The sequence below is a fragment of the Nicotiana sylvestris genome, chromosome 11 (assembly GCF_000393655.2).
Source record: "Nicotiana sylvestris chromosome 11, ASM39365v2, whole genome shotgun sequence".
NCBI lineage: Eukaryota > Viridiplantae > Streptophyta > Magnoliopsida > Solanales > Solanaceae > Nicotiana > Nicotiana sylvestris.
In genome coordinates, this window is record NC_091067.1 from 25,362,516 (window position 1) to 25,376,793 (window position 14,278).

Below are 14,278 nucleotides of genomic sequence, written 5' to 3' on the forward strand. Positions count from 1 at the left end.
TCTTCACCACTGTTGCTCCATAGCATCTCCGCTATAAGTTTCAGTGCCCGAAGACTGACTACCTTCCACTCTCTTACTGCTGCTTTCCAGCTGGAAAACCTAACTTTATTTTGAAGATCTCATGGAATTAATGTCAACAAGGCGATATATCATCTCCAACCTCAAGCTTGGGGATTTGCCTTCATAGACGTACTATTTATGGGTTTCAATTAAGAAGCGTTATCAGGTTAAATAAAGCAAACTTGAAAATTATCTTGGTTGTCAGCTTCCAAAGTCGCTTTATCTGTTTGCCTGCCCTAGGTAAGCCTACGGGGCACACAATCTCAAGTTGCTGAATCATCTCCTTTGTGTGAGCACGAGCCGCAACTTTCAGTCAGCCAAGCCCAAAAACAGTACAGAAAAGGATCAATTCAAGATTACCCCATAAAGATCTCAGCTTAGTTTTGATTTGACATGCAAATTTACACCCTTTAAACAGACTAGCAGAATAATTGAATAACTTGGAGTTCTTTAACATTTTCTTCAGTCTGCTGCAGAAAAGTTACCCTTGGCGCGTAGAAGAGAGAAATGTCCTATAAAAACAAAAACAAAAAAAAAAAAAAAAAGGTTTAAAGGTTTTGCAAAGTACCTTAATGCCAACAATGGCAAGTAATACCAGATCACCCTCAGGTATTTGCCATTGCTCTACTTCTTCTTCGTTGGGAACTTTCTCAACGTCAAATTGTCTGTAGGCAATAGCAACGCATCGCAAACTTGATGCTGCCATGTCATTGATGGATTGCTTGAAATGTGACACCTGTGGACCACAAATACTCAGAACTAAAGCTGAAAATTTATAGAATAATGCTAAATCATTTTCGGGTCAGTAGAATTATGCTATATCTTATGCAGCAGCGCATAGAATTGATAACTGAAAATTCATAGAATAATGATAAATCTTTTCTGGGTCAATTGTAAATTTTCAAGGAACACACCATTCAACCTCGCATTGTTCTTATCTTTTGAATTGCCCAATTCAAATTCAATGGTTCACAGTACAAATACTCGGAGTGATAACTGACCGATATTCCTCAAAATGAAGAAAAAATAGTGCACTTTTTAAATCAGGTTAAAATTGCTAGTGAATAAATAATTTTTAGTTTCTTCAACGGATCAACTGCTTGATAAGACCAACATTTACACAAACCTTATCATCACCCAGAGGAACCACCGACCCATTCTCATCAATGAAACTTGTACAACAAGAGAGAACAATCTCAGCCGCCCCTTTCCAGTGCAAGTGAACCTCAGAATCATGCTGCAAAACACCAAACCACACATGCAGCATCAATACTTCTCTAATCAAGAAACACGGTATTGGTAACGCCTAAAGCATTGTTTGGATATAAGACCAATTTAATAAGGTGGTTTCTCAACGATCATAAAGCTGTAAGAACTAAATTACGACTTCCAACCTTCCAGATAGCTTTAAGACTTTTTCCCTATCACAAGGAAAACTTATGGCACCTAAAGAAGAGATGGACATGTTCTTTTGACAAGTAAGAAGAGATGGACACAGAAGCAATTTTCTGTGAATCATCTGGATACCAAATAAAAGAACCAGGTTTTCTGAACATCAACTAAGCATCTTTTGGTCTTTGTGCTAATCAACTAGAAAAAAAAATCCTGTGGAAGTGCCAGAATGATAAAAGCAACATGAATAAACAACCTTTACACTATATGGCTACTATTCTTAACAATGATGATATGGGAATCATATGTCGGTTTTTATATTAGTTTGATTTTCCTGTAAAGTCCTCAAGTAGAGTATCAAAGGTTTAACACTAAAACCAGTCATATTATATGCTAAGAAAAGAAGTTTCAGAATTGAGCATTGCATTACCAGCTTCACAGCAACGCCACCTCTTTTTTTCTCTGAGTTGAATGGGAAAGCATGAATAATGGATGCTTCTGATTGTACTGCATCAAAATTCATCCCTAGCTGTAGAAGCAAGAAACAGTTTACTAAAGAGAATTTTGACATCAATTACTATAAGCATAAAGCAAGCATAATTACATTGACAGCCCATTGGAGAATAGCTTTCTCTGTCGGCGATCCAGAAATCTCAGCAGCACCACCACCCTATCAGAAAATGAGCAAGCACGTGATCTTCAATTGCAGTATCTTCTCTATCTAGATGCATAAAGGTAATCCCCACAAAATGATAAAGCAAAAGCGGTAAGACCACTCATAACTGATAAGTGATAACACGAAGTCACACCATAAAGAGTCAAAGGACTCCACAGTGGCAGAGAAGGTGCTTCAGCAATTGTTTAGTTAGAGAGTATTCTCAAAACAATATTTGTTGTTTTCTTTGATAAGCAGAAAATTTGTACACATAAATCATTAGCATGGACCCTAGGGCCCATGTTGCTGGACATATCAAGCAGTATCTAACCACCCAGAGGATTTTTTGCTGACAAATCCACCACTTTATACAACCATTTTATAATTGCTATTCATCCTGCAGTTCATTCTCCTCTTAATATTCAAAAAGCCTAGAGTGCACCAGCACTGTAAATCCCTGTCAACTTAGCAAGTAAGCTTTCATTAATTGAAACACTATATTTCAAGGCTACTCGTTCATGTCAAAACTCGCCATCACTTCTAGCAGACGACAAGGGCAACATACAGCTCAAAAATTTCAACTACTATATTAAAACGTAGAAAATTATAAATATAAGCGAGGAATACAGTTTCTAAACTAGTATATATGGAACAGCAGATTCACACCATTCAGAGTTATTAGAATACTCAACATCAAAAGTTCCTCAAACTTCTATAGTATATATCCGCAGCATATTGTTAAGCATAAGTGCAATCAAGAACTCCTCTCTATTCATAATAGACCCACAAGTCAGGTGTTAGTGTAACTTGATTTTACTTTACCAAAAGTGTTTCATTTATTCAAAGGACAAAAAAATAAACACCCATTTGGAAACAATACAAACACTGATTGAGACTATCAGCTGGGAGCAGCTAATGATACGCCACAACCTAAGAAATAAAAGCACAGTCCATTCTCTCTCATTTTAGTAGATTCAGCCTCAGATCATTAACTTAAGACCCACTTGTTTACACCATAACCGAGGAAATGATTCCCCGGTCATCCATTTGACATGATCTGTAGCCCAACATATATAGCCCGACTCGTGCATGTATCAATTAGTAGTGAAAGAGAATACTTTGTAACAGTTGAAAAGTTAATATGATGGAAAAGGCAAAAAAACCTACACCTCAGTCCCAAACAAGTTGGGGTTGGCTCATATGATGGAAAAAGCATTACATCAAAATCTAAATCAATATATTAAATGCCTTTGACACTTGAAACATGTGAAAATCGTACGAAATAATATTATGAATACTATAGCATTAAGCATTCTGAAAAATCCAAAGACAATGCAATATAAATTGGAGTACGGACACTTAACATTTTGTGACCCGAATTAAATTAAAATCTGAAGGCAAAGGAGAGAAATCACGTCTAGGCTCTCAACAGAGCTGACAATTCTTTATTAACTTACCTGTGGCACAAAAATGCTTCCAGTGGTATTCAGTCCTACTCCTTCATGGAGTAGAGACAACACAGTTGGAGGCACTGCAGATCTATCATCAGGTGGATCAATCTTTTTACCGCAGACATATGCCTCAACCACAGTCATCTACAAAGGAAAAATTAAAATAGAATTGAAGCTCGGCAGATTGTAAAGCAAAGCTGTATACAGTATAAATTGGCTCTTCACACAACATCAGCGCTAAACACAGTCACAACCAAGAAGGGGAAAGTGGAACAAAAAAAGAAAGGAAGAGAAAGTGGGGAAAAGTACAAGAGGTTTTTAAAAAAATATCCACCTGATTCAAAGTCAAGGTTCCAGTTTTATCACTGCAAATTGTAGTTGCAGAGCCCATAGTTTCACAAGCAGAAAGCCTTCTCACCTGCAGTTAAATGTTGTTTAGAACACAGAGAATATCTTAAGAAAAGAATTCAGAGAATGATTACTGCTCCTACCAAAGCCTTATCTGCCATCATTTTCCTCATTGAATAGGCAAGCCTGCAAGATTACAGTTGACCACAAGTCAGACTACTTCAAACCAGTTGTGGAAACAGAGGAATATATTATTGCAAAGACAAATAGTAAATACTCCAAAGTTGATGAAGAACACAAGGTCCAAAATAATTAATCACTTGGAGATCTACCTTCACAACCACACTCAGATTTGAGCTTAACAACCAAGGCATCTAAAAGAGAAGCAAGAACTGAAGGACCATACTTACGTTAGGGTAACTGCCAAAGGAAGTCCTTCTGGCACTGCCACAACCACAATAGTAACCTACATTTTCCACAGGTTCGCTGATTTCAGATGACAAACAATTAAAGAACATAAGGTCATTAAAAAGAGCACATACAGCAACAGTGAAGATCTTTATAGCTCCATCTACAGCCTTGCCAACCCTTGTTTTCCCAGCTTTGAATTGAACAGTGCCGTCTGGGTTATAAGTATGCCCAGTAAAGAATCTGTTCATAAAATCTCAAACTTAAGACTCTCGGAACAGTAGAGGCAAGCGATAAGAGCGTCAATTGAATTCCAGCACTACCTGATCATAAGGACAATCAGAACAGCTAAAGCTACAGTGAGACCAACTATACCAATGAAGGTTGCCACCCCATTCAGACGGACCTAAAATGAATTAATCAAAACAATTTAAGCAGTGAATGTTGATCCTTCAACGCAGTCATAACATTTTACACTCAAATAACCTGCAATGGTGTTTCCTCTCCATTATCCTCTGTAATGCTTGCCATCAACAATCCCCATTCTGTGTTTATTCCAACGCCTATCACCTGAAAATGAACACTGATGTGTTTAAAATCTTTCGATCGATCAATCGAGCATGCCTCAATCTCAAACAAAGTTGGAGTTGATCATATGAATTCCGTGTAAGCATTCCGCTCTATCCAGGCCCAAATCATTCCAATGCTTTAATAATGTCTTTGCAACAAATTAGGGATCTCTAAAGCCATTTGAATATTAGAAATTAAAGTTTAACAGGAAATGACCAAAGTAGTCCCTTCAACACACTGACGTCATACAGAAAAAGAGCCTACCAGCATCGTTCCATAGCCATCGGCTACTTTGCATCCAGACATAAGGAAAGGTGATTTTAAATCCTTGTGAACCTGGGTAACAAATTAATACCAGTTAAAAAGGAAACAGCAGTGTAACCTAAGAGATTACTAGAAACACTCACAATCTTGCTCTCTCCTGTCATGCTTGATTCATCAATTGCAAGAGAGTGACCCGAGATTAATATTCCATCAGCAGGTACCTGCAATCAATGTAGAAAAATAAATTCATAGAAAGATTATATCATAGTTACAACATCAAAAAGGGAAGAAAAAGAAACTGACCTGGTCACCAATTTTCAGAGGCACAACATCACCAACAACTACATCAAATATTGAAACGGGAATTCTCCGCCCACCTCTAACAACCTGTACAAAGTACCCTAAGAATATTTGAAGAAAACAAAAAGGAAGGACAGAAAACAGGAGACTGTCACAAGCAATACACCAGGAAAGAGTAGAGGACAAACCTCAATTTGTATGTTCTGCTTCTCTTCATTAAGATTTTGAAACTGAAGTGATTGCTTATAGTCACTAACAGCTGCAAATACATACAGTAGAAATGTCCAGTTACAAACAGGAGAGCAAGAAAATGAACTTTTAAACTAAGGCTTTATTCATTAGTCAGATATAATCCAGAGGCTAAAAAGTTTCTATGCAATGGCTTACATCAACAACTTTAAATTTGGGAAAACAAATAAAGACAAGTAAAGGCATGTTAGACTTTAGATGCCTTTTTAGTCAGCTGTTTATGCTATTGTTGTAATTGAAACTACTAATCAAGAGCACAGAAGATTTTCTGCTCTGAACTCGTTTTCCTTTCACAATTTCTTTTCCAACTCATATGCTGTGTTTACTCGTCTAACTAGACGAAGAATCACAGACTTGACAACATCTGCATCCTTACAACAAAATTATGTGATAATGCTTTTGGTATTTCGGTATTGGCACTGAACATGGAGTTGTTTTTTTATCCTACAAGTTGCTTGCAAAAATGGGCAGTTTACCTCAAGAAAAAAACCTAAATAAGAAGTGATACTGGAAATGTTAAGTTGTAGAAGCATTGGTTGCTAATAAAAATCAATTTGCCGATGAGGAACTTGGAGGGAGATATTGAATTATTCATGAAATGTTTACCCCAGTGCAGGATATGTTCATCCAGAGCTTGAGTCTTAAGTCTGTTATACATTATCACTAGTATAATGCACAAAATAATGATCTCGCCTTATCCCATCGGGCATAGCAAATGACTCCAAATTGGACTACTACTATGTAAAAACCCTCCAAGTATGATTGGCATATATATCAAACTACGATTATCAGTATGGTCATCAATCAGCCTCTCAGTCTATACCATCCTGAATTAAATATCAACTAACCTAATCAGTCTCTCAGTCTTTCCCTTTCTAAATCAATCAACTTAAGCAATCTAAAGACCGAATCCGACCATGTTATTGATAAATTATCCAGTGTTAAGAGTTGATTTGACATTGCACATTTTTATCAGCCAAATTAAACACAAGTTTAACATCAAGACCTCTACTGAAATAAAATCTCTATGTAAATCCTTGTACCTGTCACAACTATGACAATAATCACTGCCAAAGCAATGCTTCCCCCATCGTACCATCCTTCTTTTATACCCTAACAGAGCAAGCTTAATTAGAGCAGAGAAGAAACTCACAAGACAGATATTAAATTACTTGTTTGAAGACAAAACATAGTGGAAAAGTTAGACATAACATGCCAAATAATTGATGAGAAAAAGGAAAAGAATAAAGATGTTCATGGACACAAATTGATGGATATTGGTGCATTGTTCTCTATATCATATGTGCATTTCCCATAAAAGAAAAGGAACATAAGAGCTTTTTTTATAGTTAAGAACGCAAAAGATTTTACTAACACAAATGTGTTTTTCAAGATCTACAAAGCTATAACCACTCACCCCGGCCGCAGTTGTGTAAATCTTCAAATTATATCTCCACTCAATATCAATAAAGGAAAACAAAGATTCTTTCTACTGAAATTTCAATAAATAGTTTCCCAGTGCAGGATTTATATCTTAAAATCAGGAACAGAAATTATTATGTGTTTCGACCCACCTCAGTCTTTATGCCCAGCGCCAATGATGCAGCTGCGGCTACCATCAAAATAATCAGGGTTGTATCACAGCAAGCTTCCCAGACAAACCTCTACAGTGGAGAACACAAGAAAAGGGTAACTATGTTTGATGATAAATAATGTGATAATGATTCTCAACAACAAATCACGGCATTAAATGATGCAATAACTGTAACACATACCCAGAAACTCCTCCCTTTCTTCCGAGGATATGTGTTGGATCCATATGCATTCTTCCGTTTCAGCAGATCTACTTCATCTCCATCAATTCCTTTATCTAAACTTGTTTTCAACTTCTCTGACACCCCTTTAACCTGATGTTACAACATTTCATAACAGAAATAGAGAAGACTATTACTTCATCCAGCACTCGTATGACTCAAAGAAAAAAACTAAAGTTTTGAAGGTGAACTTGCCCCTCCACATCGCTGCAAAGCAGGGACGTCGTGCTCTCTAGACATATATGCCAGCTCCTCTAGGCTGATATCAAACTCGCCAAGGGAGGTAGTAGTTGGAGGCAACGTCTTAAGAGCCCCATCCCCTAAAATAAGAAACATGTAAGACAAATTAGTATTCTGCCAAAACATGTGACAAACAGAAAAATCTACTATTTGAAAACACGACTAAAAGATGCTTCCTCAAAGGTGCACCTATAGCAAATTTTTCAAAACTATAGCGAAACAGCCCAATGGTATTACTCACCTTCAACTACAAAACAAAGTCACTGATTCTTTTGGCATAAAATATCAGCAAAGATGTAGCAATTGCAGTAAGAGAGTAACTATGGAAGAAAGTCCTACGTAATTTGATTACCAAGTTTTCCTTTCTGTCATAAATTCTTTGCGGCAACTATTATCTATCAGCAATTAACTCTGCTTCTGTATTCTTGGTTTGCGCCAACAAGCATATTTTAACCTATTTTTTAATTTTAGTATAACAACCATGAGACATATTTTTTTACTACCCACTTTTCCCCACTTACATCAGCATTCCGGTAATTAGATACGGACAAATTTAGTTGAAGCTAAACAGTCAGAGCTGTCACAACATAGATTTCACTCTATGACTTAAAGTAAGCATCAGGAAGTGTTTACCATTGACTGTTCGCCCCGCTTCTTGAAAAAGAACAGCTGCCTGATTCATTGCAAAGAAAAAAGGAACAAACAATATTTACTTCCATTTAAAGCACTGAAGGGTAACATGAAGATTGGAGAGTAATATTTACCCGAATAACTTGGGCATGGGTTCTAATTTTAGCAATCAATTGCTTTCTTTCTTCTTCCTTTTTTAAGTCCAAGGTATATCGAAATCGACGAGAAGCATTAAGGACAAGCGCAGCTTGCTGAAAGATTAGTCAGATCAGCAAAAGTTTATACCGATCATAAATAAATGGAAGAAAAGCAGTTCCCAAGAATTTTGAATAACAAATTAAATTCATAAAGGGAAAAGGCAAACATGCAGCAGTTGTCTAACCGGCAAAGAAACAAAGAAATCTAAAGCACCAGCTTCTCCAACACATCGACAAAACAAGATATAAGAAAAGACAATTCACATAACCAGCAAACGAAGTGCCCTCTCCCATTTTGGAAAATAAGATTTATTGTCTTCTTGATCCTGGGATTGGCTTCAATTACAGTCTCACCACTGTAGTAGTGTCCATACATTCCACAATTTAAAAAAAAAAATCACCCTTAAAGTAATGTTAAAAAACATAATGCTATAGTAAAGGAACGTGGACGTTGATAGCCACATTGCATTGGGTAAGAGAAAATCTTTGAGACACCACATATATCCCTCAACTGCTCAACCCATAGAAGACCAATACGCAATTCTCATAATAAAATAAACACTACCACCAAAAAAATGATAGGTGAAACACTAAACAAAAACTAATAATCAAAACCCACAAAAATTGGATGTTTTGACTTACCAGAAAAACACTGAAGACTGTTACCACATTATTTAGCACTCTCAATATGTAAAATCAAAATTGACCAAGTTGAAACCAAAAAAAAAAAAGATAAAATAACCAAATAGGCAAATGGTCTTACAAACACAGTAAACAAAGAATAAGCCAAAACCATGGATCCTTGAACCCATCACCCTAGCCACCTACCTAGCACACACACATCACAAGCACAAAACTGAAAGAAGAAAACAAATTGAAAAACACCCAGTTGAATTTTCACCCTACACATGACAAGACATAACACCAACAAAAGTAAAAAATACCCCAACATAATGCACCCCAAAAAAATCCCACTGTATGCCCTGACATGTAAAAAAGATTTAGATCACCAGGTGATCTAAAAACGCAATTGCAGGTTCTCTATACAAACATTAATTTGTAACCTTTAAAAATGGAAAGCAATCTTCTAAAATATGTCAAAATACACAGAAAATTTTTACATTGACAGTGCATATAACTTAAACTCAAGAAAAGCAAAGAAGAAACACCTAAATAAGACTTCACCCCAAAAAAAATCACATAAAACAAACAAAAAACTACTACTCTTCGGTCCCAAACAAGTTGGACTCAGCTATACTTAAACTCATCTCATGCCAACAATTATGCAAATACAATAAAAAGTGTTCAAAGTTATGTAATTTTTCTCAATGCGTAAATCTCAAAAAGGCTAAATCACTCCAATAAAGCATAGACCTACCGTAAAAAGTATTAATGTCTAAAACATATTCTCAACTAATATGTCATCTTCTCCTTCTTCCAAGTCCGGTGCACTAAACTACCACTATGTGCGGGGTCCGAGGAAGCGGTGGACCACAAGAGTCTATTGTATGCAATGTTACCCTGCATTTCTGTAAGAGACTGTTTCCGCAACTCGAAACTGTTTCCACAAGGGTCTTAACTAATATGTATCGCCTATAAATACACCCTAACAAAATGCACCCAAAAAACCCATAAAACAAAATTAACAAACAATGAAGAAATGTCCGAATAAGATTTCACCCCAAAAATCGCAATAGAAAAATATGTAGGAGGTTACTCCATTTAAACTCGTATCATGTCAATATTATGCAAGTACAAATCGAAAAATTGAAAAATATTAGAATAAAAATCCATTCAAAAAGGAAGTACTAACCCTCCAGCGTTTCAAGCGGTCAATAGGAGCACTCTTAGTCCTTGGAATATCAAAAGGACTTCCACCACAATCCATAGACCTGCTACTGCTGCCATTAATCCCAGCTTCCAAATCCTCATTACTATTCTGATGCCGCCTATACGGCGAGGTTTTCACATTTTCTTCACCACTCATCTTCTGTGACTGTCGCAGGAGAGATGACACCAGATTTGACACAACAATTTTTTTTTTCTCACTGTATATTTTCAAATCTCATATAAATAAACACACAAAAAAAATCATATAATTTTACTAGGGTTTATCGCCTAACACCGACCAAACCACATTAATATTTAAAATACCAAGAAAAACATAAATATATAAGTGAATAAATTCTTTAACAAAGCAGATCAACTACTTAAAACATATATTTAACCAAAATCAGTATTTTCATCTCGAACTATGTGCCATTAACCATAAAAAAATCTAAAAAAAAACATACATACTGTCTTCAATTTTACTGTCGCTAAATTATATATTCGTGAATTATTTTACTGTATTTTGAATTTCATAGAAGAGAATGTAGTGAGAGAGAATTACCGATTGTTGGAGTAACCGACGCAATGTGACAACTGAAGTGCAGAGAGAGCAATGTAAAGTAAATTGCTTTTGTGTTTTCGTAGAAAGTGTTAGGAAGCTTCGTTCCCTTTTTAGGAGTGTTTTTCAAAGAAAAAGAAGATTTTTAAACTTCCCTTTCATAAAAATGAAACTTAGTTTGTACAAGCGGTTCTGCACATGGTACAACGTCTAAAAAAAAAAAAAAAAAAATCCCTTTTCGGATATTTTTAAGTGTAATACGAACGTAATTTACTGATTATAAACAATGATATTTTTACGTAGTGTAGGGTGATATTCTTTCCTGGGTCATCAAAATTTGTGATTTAAACCATACTATTACTTCATTTTTAATCAAAAGTTCCGGGTCCAATACTAAACATACGCTAAAAATAGGACTTCAAGCTAATTTGAATTAATCGGTGGGGTACGAAATATACACCAAGGAATCAAAAAAGTAGATATTACTTCATCAAATAGGGTTATTAATTGCACTAATGTCCCAATTAAAAAACACTCCCTCCATTCCTATTTATATATCTTAGTTTGACTGGACATAAAATTTTAAAAAATAAAAAAGACGCTTAAATCTTGTTGTCTTAAACTAAAAATGTGTGCATTATACGAAAATATTCTTGAATCTTGTATCTTAAATATGTTATGTAAAAAGTTGGAGTTATAAAAAGAAATATTTTTTTTAACAGAATAAATTAAAAAAGAAAGTAAGACACATAAATTAAAACTGATTGAGCATGATATAACGGAATTTACCTAATGTACAAGTTAAACTTATTATAAACTATAAGTGATGGTGCCAAATTAATTTTTTTTATATGTTGTATAATAAGTGAAGCATGTATTACCCAACAATTAATTTTATTTCATCTCATGTACCCCAATATTGGCACTGCTATTTTTCTTTTGATTTTGACAGTGGTTGTTACAGGTACTATGATTTTATTTGCTACCCAACCTTAGTACTAGGCAAGTAAGTAATTCTATTCGTAGATAGTAAGTCTGTTGCGTGTGGAATAAGTAAAAGTACTGTAATGTTTACATGAAGTAGGAAATTAATTTACTTATAGGAAATTAAAGTTAAAAATTGTAAACGTATTTATTGATCCTTTCTCATGAAGCAGGCCAATCTGGCTGGACCACGCTAGTCTTTAGCTTTTTCATTTTCTCAGAAACGCGTTTTTTTTAATTATTTAATCTTACTTTTTTGTTTATTGAATATGGTATTTGGAGTAAAATATTTATTTCATTTTTTGCAAAAAAACAACGCGGTTTTTACTTTTGTTGTATCTTGAGGAAGCTCTAAAAGGGAGGCACGTTGGAGGATACGTGGGATTTGGTGGAACCTACTAATAATGACTATAGTATATAATAAAACTACGACATGTTTTTAAGGATTGTTTGTCTCGCTTACTAATTATGTTGAGATTATAGTATGGAATAATTAATTGATTGATTAACAAAAAAAAAAGGCAGCCTAATACATACGAGACATCCTGCTTTTACACGAAGTTCGGAAAAGGATCGCACCCTAAGAGGTAGGGTATAGATAGCTTAATTGAGTAATTAAATGTAAAGGATTTTTATACATGAATTATTTACTATAAAAAAGTTTATCTTTATCTGAATTATTACTAATACATGTATTTTTATTATTCTCACATAACTTATGATATTAATAGAAATCAGAGGCGGATTTATAGGGCAGGACACTGAACCCATAATCTTTCCACCAAATTAGGTATTTTATGTATATATTTTTTATAATTGGTCTAATGTTGTTTGTTGACACTCATGCTCTAAAAATATTAAATGGTCTACTTTATTGAAAAATGAGTTATTTACCCAAAAAAACAAGGATCGATTCTCACATAGTATTTTTTTTTCTCATTTCTTTAATAGTGTGCCCATGTTCTAAAAATTGTAGATCCGCCTCTTATCAAAAATTTTCACAAAATTTTATACTAGATTAATTGTTCTAATGATACAGCCAAACGACCCTTACATTAAATCTTAAAATATAAATATTGTGAATATATGACATTATTTACAAGGACAGATGGGTTACATGCACCATACCAGATATAAAGGACATTGCTGTGTCTCCCAACAAATGCCCCCACATGACTATGACTTTATATGAGTCATTAAATATTAATTTCTTCTTCTGGGGGTTAACTACGTGTTTAGGAGAAGTATATCTTTATATTTTGGTATTGTCTGATATAACTGAAAATGACAACTTAAAAAGGGCGTATCTAATTGTTTTGTTTCTTTAAAAGTATGTATTGTTTATTTAGTGTCACAATTAGGTGGCTTTTGTCTGAGTTTTTGCAGAAACTCCTTTTGCTAACTCTGTTTAGTGGAAAGTGTTGGTTTGACATGTTTATGCAAGAAACATAATGTCTTTTACAAAAAAAAATTAAGTTCAGTTTTTAAATCTTCCAAAAAAATATGCACGTCCTTTTTTGATTGGAAAAACTTTTCAAATGAGCACCTTTTTTAAAAAAAAAAATTCAAAAACTGAATCCGAAAAATTTGCTTTTCCTTTTTTTTTTACAAAAAACAAACCCGGATATGTTATTGATTATTCTAAGACCTTTTATTTTATGATATTAAAACTAGTCCCAAGATATGCACATTGTACGTGTATCCTGTTTCAACGAGTAATTTTTTTTAAATCACATAAATATTATATTAAAAATAAATTTAAGTTATAAAATAAAAGTATTAATCATAAAATTGAACCATGTACCATAATGGTTCATTTTTGGTCTCTTTCATTATTATGGGTTCTCTTCTCTGTTGCATGTGATTACACTAATTAAGATGAATTATTGTAGAATAAAGTTTTATTTTGGGAACATGATCTTGCCACTAGAAGTGTATCTATCAAGTATCTCACTTCAGAATACAACAGAAAAAAAAAAACTTGAATTTAATAGAAAAATACATTTGAAAAAGGGAATCATGAAACCTATATGAAGTTTCAAATAATATGGTGATTGTATATATAATTATTCAAACTAACGTGTGCAGGAGTGGAGCTAGAAGTACGGATACGGGTTCGACTGAACAGTATATTTCTGTTGAAAAATTTATTAAATATATATAAATATTAAATTTAATTAGAACTCAGTTTCAAAAACTGACATTAAAATTCAGAACTTATAAAGTTAAAACTTGGCTTCGTCTCTGATTGTGTGAGGCTATAATTTACCGACAACAATTTTTCTTCCAACAATTTCCTAGTATATTCCTCTAGTAAATGGAAAAAA

The 14,278-nt window shown here is 34.4% G+C and overlaps 1 protein-coding gene across 5 annotated transcripts in view; it reads right to left on the reverse strand.

Annotated features, from left to right (window-relative positions):
- Positions 1-14,278, reverse strand: part of LOC104210132 (calcium-transporting ATPase 10, plasma membrane-type) — a 34,285-nt gene that overhangs the window by 5,798 nt on the left and 14,209 nt on the right. For 2 of the 5 annotated variants that reach the window (XM_009758947.2, XM_009758948.2), the window contains 22 exons: positions 10,392-10,574; positions 8,516-8,632; positions 8,385-8,424; positions 7,707-7,831; positions 7,473-7,604; positions 7,272-7,361; positions 6,741-6,810; positions 5,637-5,707; positions 5,452-5,535; positions 5,292-5,369; positions 5,149-5,220; positions 4,801-4,884; positions 4,638-4,720; positions 4,449-4,557; positions 4,317-4,372; positions 4,050-4,092; positions 3,893-3,976; positions 3,565-3,702; positions 2,057-2,122; positions 1,883-1,981; positions 1,187-1,297; positions 629-796 (listed from right to left, as the gene is read on the reverse strand). In XM_009758947.2, the coding sequence (XP_009757249.1) occupies positions 629-796; positions 1,187-1,297; positions 1,883-1,981; positions 2,057-2,122; positions 3,565-3,702; positions 3,893-3,976; positions 4,050-4,092; positions 4,317-4,372; positions 4,449-4,557; positions 4,638-4,720; positions 4,801-4,884; positions 5,149-5,220; positions 5,292-5,369; positions 5,452-5,535; positions 5,637-5,707; positions 6,741-6,810; positions 7,272-7,361; positions 7,473-7,604; positions 7,707-7,831; positions 8,385-8,424; positions 8,516-8,632; positions 10,392-10,565 (2,094 nt within the window). In that variant the 5' untranslated portion in view covers positions 10,566-10,574. Of the gene's footprint in view, positions 1-628; positions 797-1,186; positions 1,298-1,882; positions 1,982-2,056; positions 2,123-3,564; positions 3,703-3,892; positions 3,977-4,049; positions 4,093-4,316; positions 4,373-4,448; positions 4,558-4,637; positions 4,721-4,800; positions 4,885-5,148; positions 5,221-5,291; positions 5,370-5,451; positions 5,536-5,636; positions 5,708-6,740; positions 6,811-7,271; positions 7,362-7,472; positions 7,605-7,706; positions 7,832-8,384; positions 8,425-8,515; positions 8,633-10,391; positions 10,627-10,970; positions 11,087-14,278 lie in introns of those variants that run through there. The other 3 variants (XM_009758949.2, XM_009758943.2, XM_009758946.2) reach the window with 3 other exon arrangements.